General features: G+C 31.0%; 1 protein-coding gene across 1 annotated transcript; it reads right to left on the reverse strand.

Moving 5' to 3' along the window:
* Positions 1-3823: 3823 nt before the first annotated feature.
* Positions 3824-8455, reverse strand: LOC107453817 (uncharacterized). The gene has a single exon (XM_016070779.3). The coding sequence runs from the start codon at positions 8453-8455 to the stop codon at positions 3824-3826; it is 4632 nt and encodes a 1543-aa protein (XP_015926265.3).
* Between the last annotated feature and the right edge of the window lie 827 nt (positions 8456-9282).

Here is a 9282-nt window from a genome sequence, read left to right on the forward strand (position 1 = left end):
TGGCAAATGATTTTAAATAAAAACACAAAATGACAAGATCTTTTCAAAATATTTTGTGCATACATTGTAAAATTACTGAATATCTCAATAAAAAATTCAACTTTTATTCAAAAAAGGTAAATATAAAGTACGAAAATTTCATGGAATAATTTATCCGAGTACTCAAATGGCTTTGATTACGGGATAATAATAAAAAAAGATAGTAATACATATGAAATACAAATAATAGTTAACTCTAGATTACCCAAGGAAGTCATTTTGACTGCTTTTTAACCGCTTTTTTATTTGCAAAAAATATACAAATAATGTTGCATAACTTTTTTTCAAGTCAAGTAAATTTTTTATTGTAAATATTAACTAATAACTATTTATATAACTGTAAATAATAAAGAAAAATATTAAAAATAAATTAAATAAACTTCTTTGCACATTAGTTATTCTTTCACAATGCAGTCATTTTAACTGCTTTTGGGCAATATAATTATATACTAAGTTTCAGTCTTTCTAGTGTTAATGAATCTAAAACAAAATCCAACTGCAAAAATTAGATAACTCAAGCACATATGTAATAATAACTCGATTGAATCGATAATATTAATATGCATGCATACGGCAGTAAATATGCTTGTAATGAAATTTACTGTTGACATAAACTAAAAATATATCCAACAATACAACTGATAATCAAAATCTGTGCATAAAATAGGAATGAATCATGCATATTTTGCTTACGAGTGGTACAAAATGTGGACCACATCTGATGATGCAACTGGTACACCATAAGCAAAGGGTTAACAGGGTTTAATATGGACGTGCGACAGTACATGCTACTCTTCAAACTACAATTGTGTTTCTCAAAAAAAAAACTTTTTTCTTCAGATTTTAAAAACTGTTGATTTAATATCAATTTGATTTCTTTTGAAATAATAAACGATTAAATTTTCGTCAACGTAACGGATGTTTTTTTTTTTAAAAAAAGTTGTTTTTCGCAAAATGGAGACAAAATTTATAAAGCTGAAATATAAAAAAACGAATACATTAGGCAGATCATATGTTATATTGTAGATAATTTTATTATCTATAACCATGTGAAGAAAAATGGAAATTTGATGAATAGTTTTTGATATCTATTTGAGACAATATGAAAAGATATTAACGATCATGGAAATACATAAGATCCCTAAGAAATGGTAATTATCCCTAACAAATTATCCTATTATCCCTAAGAAATGGTAATTATCCTAAAATGCTTTTTACTCCACTTTATGCTATTATTAAAAAATGCAAATATGAAAAAAAATAGAAAAATGAGTTAAAAAAGTGAAAAAACAACATAACGAACTTATATTCTAAACTATCATAGCAAAACAATTCATGTAAAGAAGTACTGTTACATAAGGAAAATATTTATGGCACGAAACAATTATTACAACATTTTCAATTACAATTTCATTAACTCTAAACCAACTTGTATTTTGTATTTTACCTTTCCTAACATCTTCTAAACTATTTTTTAAACGCATTTCTAGTTAAGAAGGCATTTGAATCGATTAAAATTCGTTTTGACTTATGCCGTTTACCTAATGCAAATTCAATATCTAGTATGGAAAAAAGAACTTCCGTTAAAAGTCGAACAAGCAAAAACTAGAAAAAGCTCCAATAAAAAAAGAACCCAGCTTATTTTCTTTGTATGAATAACATCGATTTTGTATTTTTAACGACTTTTTCTTTCACTTTATTTCTGTTCAAGTATACTTTATCTCTTACTCTATGTTAAGATCGTTTATTTTGTGAAGTCAGGCAAATATAGTCCCCTTAATGTTCATATTTTTATAGTATAAATGTGGTTAATCTTATAAATGTAAGTATGCAGTTCATAATGTGTATATGTGACTTATATATGTAGTTTTTTCTGGCTTATTTAATTTCCTTAAATTAGCGTTCACGACACATTAATTTCATTTCAAATGTATAAATATTTATATATACCTCATTTAGTCTTTGAAAATATTTTAGTTTAATTGACTTTTGAGCTATATTCTAAAGAATTCATGTTGATAAATGAGCCAGAAATTAACATAAGTCATTTCTTCTATGGGTAATAGTTTTGTTAGTTAGTTCAATGAGAATACTCTTTTCAGTTACTTTAATTTATTTTTAGCCATTTACAATTTAATAGTTTATTTATAAAATTGCAGTTAATAAATTGAAATTTAGTAAGATTGTCTTCAACTAATCCTGTATTGAGGATTGCCAGAATAAACCCAAATAATCCCATATGCCACAATAACCCATTTTTTAAAAGTCATACAAAACAGAATAGATAAAATTCTGTAGGAAACATAATTGAAATAGTTTCCTTATAGTCCTCTTGCTAGGTTAATATTTTAGAAACTTGTTATTAACTGATCCTGTATTCAAGAATCGAAAAGCATTAGTATTCTACATGGTTATATGATTTTCTATTTGGTAATTCATTTTTGAAGGTTGCACTAAACACTTTGAATGAGATAAATTTAAAATTCTGACAAATTCGGATAGTATTCGCCTAATCCACTTCCTCAGTTAGGGATTTAGAAAATTGTTATTAACTAAATTGAAGAATTGAAAAGCATTTTTCGATATAGTAGAGAATCAACTCATTTTTGATGAGTCATACTAAACAGATTGAATGAGATAAATTTGAAATTGTGACAAATTTAGATAGCATTCCCTTAAGTCCCTTGCTTAGTTGGAAATTTAAAAAATTTTTTGTATCTTATCCTGGATTTAAAATTCGAAAATAATTACTTTTTCTATATATGATAAATAACTTATTTTTGAAAAGCGATATTGAACAATTTGCACTAGATAAATTTGAAATTCTGACTAATTTAGGACAGTCTTTGCATAGTTCCTTTTACGTAGTTTCTGATCCTGTGTTGAAGAATCGAAAAAGGAGTATTTTTCTATATAATATAGGATTAGCCAATTGTTTAAAAGTCATATTAACATTTTGTAATGGAATAAATTCGAAATGTTAGCTTACCAGACTTTAACATTCATTCAAGTAAAAAGGTGACCATTTTGTAACATTATTTAATAAATAAAAAAGATGCTTTGAATTTAAAGTTAGATAAAAAAAATCTTGGTCCATAGAATTATTTTGCACTGTAAAAAATGACAAAGTAAAAATCACTGTAAAAATCACAAAGCTTTCTTCATTTTTGCGAAACAGTTTCCTTTTACATGCTCCGAGCAAAAATTTCGCCAAAGAAACGAAATAGCTATTGTCACTTCTTCAAAGAAATAAATTTCGCCAAAATTAAAGAAATATCCGCCATTATATTTTTTTTCCAAAAAAAGAAAACGTCTAAAGCCAAATACATCTAACTTCTTTAATAATCACTTTAACGTGGATGTTAAATATTACTTAACCAATGTCATTTCTATAATGAACTAAATTTAAGTGTGAAATAATTTCACTTACCTTGAGCAGGTTCTTTTGAAATATATTTTTATTAATAACATAGACGGCACGAAACACAAAGAAAAAGGTAGAAGATGTAACAACAAGAGTTCATGGGTCTCTGGTCCCGCGCAACATTCATCAGCGCCACCAGCGGAATATTTCTTAATTATCATTAAATTACAACACACTCCCCCCCGATGAACTCACAGGAGTTCATCAAGGGTAGAGTACAAAGCTAACTTAAACATTCTTTTCTTAACTCTGAAAAACATAAAAAATACTAAATATGTATAGTTATGAACAACAATAATGATGAAAATGTTCTAAAAGTATAATGTAAGTTCACATTAAAATATTAATAGAATATAAAGTTTAAAGTTCCAAATTATATAGAAGTTGAACTGGACGTTTAATAACTGATGTATCAGTTTTCACTTTGCATGCTCTAACCTTGCCGTCTCTTCCAGGAAACAATTCCAAAATTTTACCAAGTTTCCAAAAATTGCGTGGTAGAAAATCATCCTTAATTATAACTATATCGTTAACGTTAAAGTTAGGTACATTATTTTTAATTAAACTTAAATGTGCTGATCTTAAATTTAGGAGATACTCATTTTTCCACCTTGACCAAAAGGATTTCATTAATCTCTCACGATAATTATGAGCTTTAATTAAAGTTTTCCTGGAAGAGAAATTCGTATCAAGGTTAAGCTTGACTGATGGTAAACAAGTAATTCTTTTCCCTATAAGGAAGTGTGCAGGAGTCAACGCACATAGTTCCTCAGCATCAGTCCCAATATAAGTTATTGGACGTGAGTTCAGAATAGCTTCTGTTTCCACCAGCAAAGTTTCTAGTTCGTCAAAAGTTAGCGATGTTTTTCCTATTGTCTTTCTCAATGCAGTTTTCACCGATCGAATTAGTCTTTCGTAAAAACCACCCCACCAAGCGGCCTTTTCTACAATATATCTCCATGTAATTCCATGGAGAGCGTAGAATTTTTTAACATCTGGGTGATTGATAGTTTTCCAAATGTTTTTCAAATCAAGCTCTGCCCTTTTAAAGGTTTTAGCATTGTCTGAGTACATCACTGAGCACAATCCTCTTCTAGCAATAAATCTTCTAAAGGCTAATAAAAAGTTTTCTGTAGTCAAACTGTTCACAAGTTCCAAATGCACAGCTCTAGTGGCCGCACAAGTGAACAGTAAAATGTAATGCTTTACATCGCTGTTTTTGATGTAAAGAGGCCCGGCAAAGTCTAAGCCTGTAGCGTTGAAAGGATGTGATTGTTCTATTCGAAATTCTGGAAGAGGAGCCATCGGTTGAGTGCCAGGTCTTGAACTGAACCGTTTGCATATGACACATCTGTTCAATGTAGCTTTAATGCACTGTTTTGCTTTTACAATCCAGAACCGTTGTCGAATTTGAGTAAGAGTTTCTGCAACGCCAGAATGAAATAATTTTTCATGTGCTCTCCAAACAACCAATTCAGTGAACTTATGTTTTCTTGGAAGAATTACTGGATGTTTTTCATCAAAGGTAAAACTTGCTTTCTGTAGCCTACCTCCTACACGAATTATTTCTTCATTGTCTATAAAAGGATTGAGGTCTTTAATACTTGATTCCTTATTTAAACATCTATTTCCTTTTATGCAATTAATTTCTGACGAAAACATTTCTGCCTGTACATATTTAATCCAAGTTTTTTCTGCATCTTCAATTTCCTCGGCAGTCAATTCATCTTTGATTCGATCATCTTTCTTCAATTTTAAATTATTCAGAAATCTTTTTATCCAAGCTGTTATTCGAAAAACTCTTGTAAGAGAACTGATTTTCTCAATATCGAACATTGGATTTTTTATCTTGTCATTGCTTACATAATTTACTGCAATATGATCCGATTTTTTTTCTTTGTCAATATTTTCTCCTTTGAAATTTCCTTTGTCTTTGGGCCATTTTTCTTCACTTAAAGCTAGCCATTGTGGTCCGTTCCAAATCCTTTTATTTGAAACTAAATCCTTAGCGCTGCATCCTCTAGTTTGAAAATCCGCCGGATTTTCCTGCCCTGGGCAAAAATTCCAAGATGAAGGGTCAGTTATTTCCTGGATCTCCGTGACTCTGTTACTGACAAACTGTTTCCATTTATGAGGATCCCCTTTCACCCAATGAAGGACAATGGTGGAGTCAGTCCAATAAAAGCATTCGCGTATTTTACAGTTTATTTTGTGCATGATATACTTAGTGAGTCTACTCCCTATTACAGCTCCCATTAACTCTAAGCGAGGCAAGGTCATTTTTTTCAATGGTGACACACGTGATTTAGATATAACGAATGATGTTTTTATTTCGTTTGATGTAATGTATCTCAGATAGATAACTGCCCCATAAGCTTTCATACTGCTGTCACAAAAACAATGGAGTTGAATGTTAGATATCTCACTAAAACTGGCATTTCCAAAATAGTACCTATCAATTTCGATATCGTTTAAATTAACTAAATCTTCACACCATCTTTTAAACTGACTCTGAATATCTAATGGTAAGGGATCATCCCATTCTAATCCGGCTCTCCAACATTCTTGCATAAGGATTTTAGAAGTAACAGTAAATGGGTTAATTAATCCGATTGGGTCGTATACCCTACCAATTATTTGTAGCATCATTCTCTTAGTGATTTCCTGATTAGAGTCCAATATGTTGAGTTCTGGGATTGGAATTCTTATTAAATCGTTTCTATTGTCCCAAATATAACCTAAAATCTTGCAGCAACCTGATGAAGATTTAAGTTCTGCGGTTTCTTCCAGATCCCACTTTTGCTGCAAACAAGATGAGTTTGTTTTCCACTTCCTCAAATTGAAACTACCTTTCTGCATAACCGTTTTCATGTCTCTCCGTATTTCAATGGCCTCTATTTCACTATCAGTTCCACATATGAGGTCATCGACGTACATACGGTTTTCAATTAATTCACTTATTTTCGGAAATTCTTCTTTATTTCTTTGAGCATGATGCTTAAGGGTTGCTGCTAACAAAAAGGGACTCGAGGTTGCTCCAAAAATCACACGAGTCATTCGCAAAATCTTATATTCTTTTTGTTCTCCTATTTGACCTTTAATCCAGAGAAATCTAACTGCGTCTCTCTCTGCTTTTGAAATCAATATTTGGGTAAAAGCCTGCTCAATGTCAGCCGATATTGCGACTTTATGCATTCTGAAATTAATTAATATTCCCAACAAATCAGGATTGAGATTTGGACCCGAAAACAAACAGTCATTTAGAGACGGTACACCCTTAGCATGCGACGAGGCGTCGAATACCACACGTAATTTAGTTGTAACTTTATCCTCTCTAAGTACGCCTTGATGAGGGAGATAATACAGTCTTTTCTCAGTATTGTCTGTAACTTCCTCTGCTATTCCCTTTTCGAGATACTCTTCGATAATTGTTTGATACCTTTTATGAAATTCTGGATTTTTTCTAAATTTCCTAGTTAAACTATTCATTCTATTAAAGGCTATCTCATAGTTATCTTCTAATTCTTCGACTCTTTCATTAAAGGGAAGTTTTACTTCATATCGATTGTCTTTCAAACAAATGGATTCATTAAACTTATTTAATACTTCGTTTTCTCTTTCCTTGGCTCCTACATCATTTTTAATCCCTAGAGATTCTAACTCCCAAAAGTTTCTTAAAATCAAATTTGACTCAATATCGGAATTACTCTCTATTGTATCTACAGCGATTTTCATAACGTTAGCGGAAGATTGAGTTATCATCTGATTTGGCATAGCACTGGAACCGTTAACTGTCCAACCGAGTATTGTTTCACATGCAACTAAAGCTCCTGACAATCTTTTAATTTTCCCTGTAACCACCTTCCAATAATAATCACTGCCTATTAAAAGCGAAAGTTGCAAATGTTCATCACGAAAGCTCTTATCAGCTAAGAGTATTTTATTTTTATAACACTGAGTCTTAATGTCTTTCGCTGGTACACAAACAACAGCATTACTGATATTCGGTGTTTCTAATGCTTCGAGGACTAACTGTTTATGCGTAAATGGATGTTTTATTACAACTTTCACCTTATTTCGCTTTTCTATCATTGGTTCAGTTGAACCAAAGGTGTAGATTTTTAATTCTTCTTGTCCTACTATTTTTAAATTTAATTCCTTAGAAACCCGCTCAAGGATAAAAGTCCGACAGCTACCATTATCAATCAAACATCTAAATTTCTTAATTTTATTATCTCCTAAAATATTAACCGTGGCGGTTTGTAAATAGATATCATTATTAATTTTATTTTCCTGAGAAACAGAAGTTACAGCAGTATCTGATTTCGTTTCTATTTTACTGCTGCCACTATTATTACTATTATTTACATGTAATAAACTATTATGCCTTCCTTTACACATATCGCATCGAACTTTTGAATAACAATTATAAACAGTGTGATTATTTTTAAAGCATAAAAAACATTTCCTTTTCTGTTTCAGGGCATTTCTTTTTTCCTCGACAGATTTAATGCATTGGTCACTGTTATGACTAATTCGCGATGAATCACTTTGAAAATCGCAAAACACGCATCTAATTTCCTTTCCCCCTTCGTCTCCCACGCTTAATGCCAATGCAGCAGGATTTGTTTTCGGTTTCGAAAAGGCGCGCCATGAATTATGATCTTTATTGGCGCCGTACTTAGGATAGCTTTTAATTAATTCATTTTTTTCTTCGTTCGAGCTTCGAAATAGCTGGGTTTTTTCTCTATTTTCAATCTCATCTCTTAAAAACTGCAAGAGTTTAAAGCAGTCCCATTCGTCATTTTTATTTTGCCTATTATAATCTAAAACTATACTATCCGGCATTAATTTCAATAAAATAGGAAACAAAAGACTCCCATAACTATTTAATTCTACTCCAGCTGATTCGAGGGAACGAACCTGAACATAACAAATATCACACAATTGACGCAATTCTTTTAACTGAGTACATGATTTAACAGGATGCATATTTAATAATTTATTTACATGAGATCTAACAATAATATCTTTCTGACCATATCTTTTTTTTAGGAGATCTATAGCAGTATCATAATTCGTTTCTGATAGCGTTAAACCCTGAATCGAAACTAAAGCAGACCCTTTCAAAAATGATTTCAAATAACTAAATTTATCCGTTCTAGATAAATTACTATTTTCATGAATGGATCCCTCAAATTGTCCCCAAAACTCCTGCCAATTTTCATATTTACCATCAAATGGTTCCAACGTTAATTTTGGCAATCGGACACTCGCTTCGTTTCGTACATTTGATACCGAGGATACATTATTTATCGCTACAGCTTCTGATACCGAGGGTACATTATTTATCGTTATAGCTGACTCTGATTTTAAACATGCATTAATTTTTGTTTTAGAAGATATAATTTTTTCTCTTATTTCTTGGCTCGAAATTACTTCTGCCTCTAACTGATCTAAATCATCGATATAACCTTCGATTTGTATATCTAATTCATAAATTTGTTCCGATTTCTCACATAACAATTGAAGAAGCTCATTTAGTGCCTCTTTGTCAATTACCTCTAACAATAATTGCTCGTTAATCTTATTAAGCGTTCTCGTTAATAAACCCCTAATAGTTGAACGCTTTCGTTTTAATTTATCGAGCATCAAAGCACGAGTAGTTTCATTAACCACATTCTGATTTGGAATTGACATTTTAACTTTAAATATGTTAGAACAAAAATAATCAAAAATTCTCATAAGAATTAGAAATCAAATACTGCTATATTTCTGCTTTTATACCGAAATTATTATCAAATCTAGTAGCATCCCGG

The sequence above is a fragment of the Parasteatoda tepidariorum genome, chromosome 3 (genome assembly GCF_982258835.1).
Source record: "Parasteatoda tepidariorum strain Cologne lab strain chromosome 3, Ptep-v5.0, whole genome shotgun sequence".
Classification (NCBI taxonomy): domain Eukaryota; kingdom Metazoa; phylum Arthropoda; class Arachnida; order Araneae; family Theridiidae; genus Parasteatoda; species Parasteatoda tepidariorum.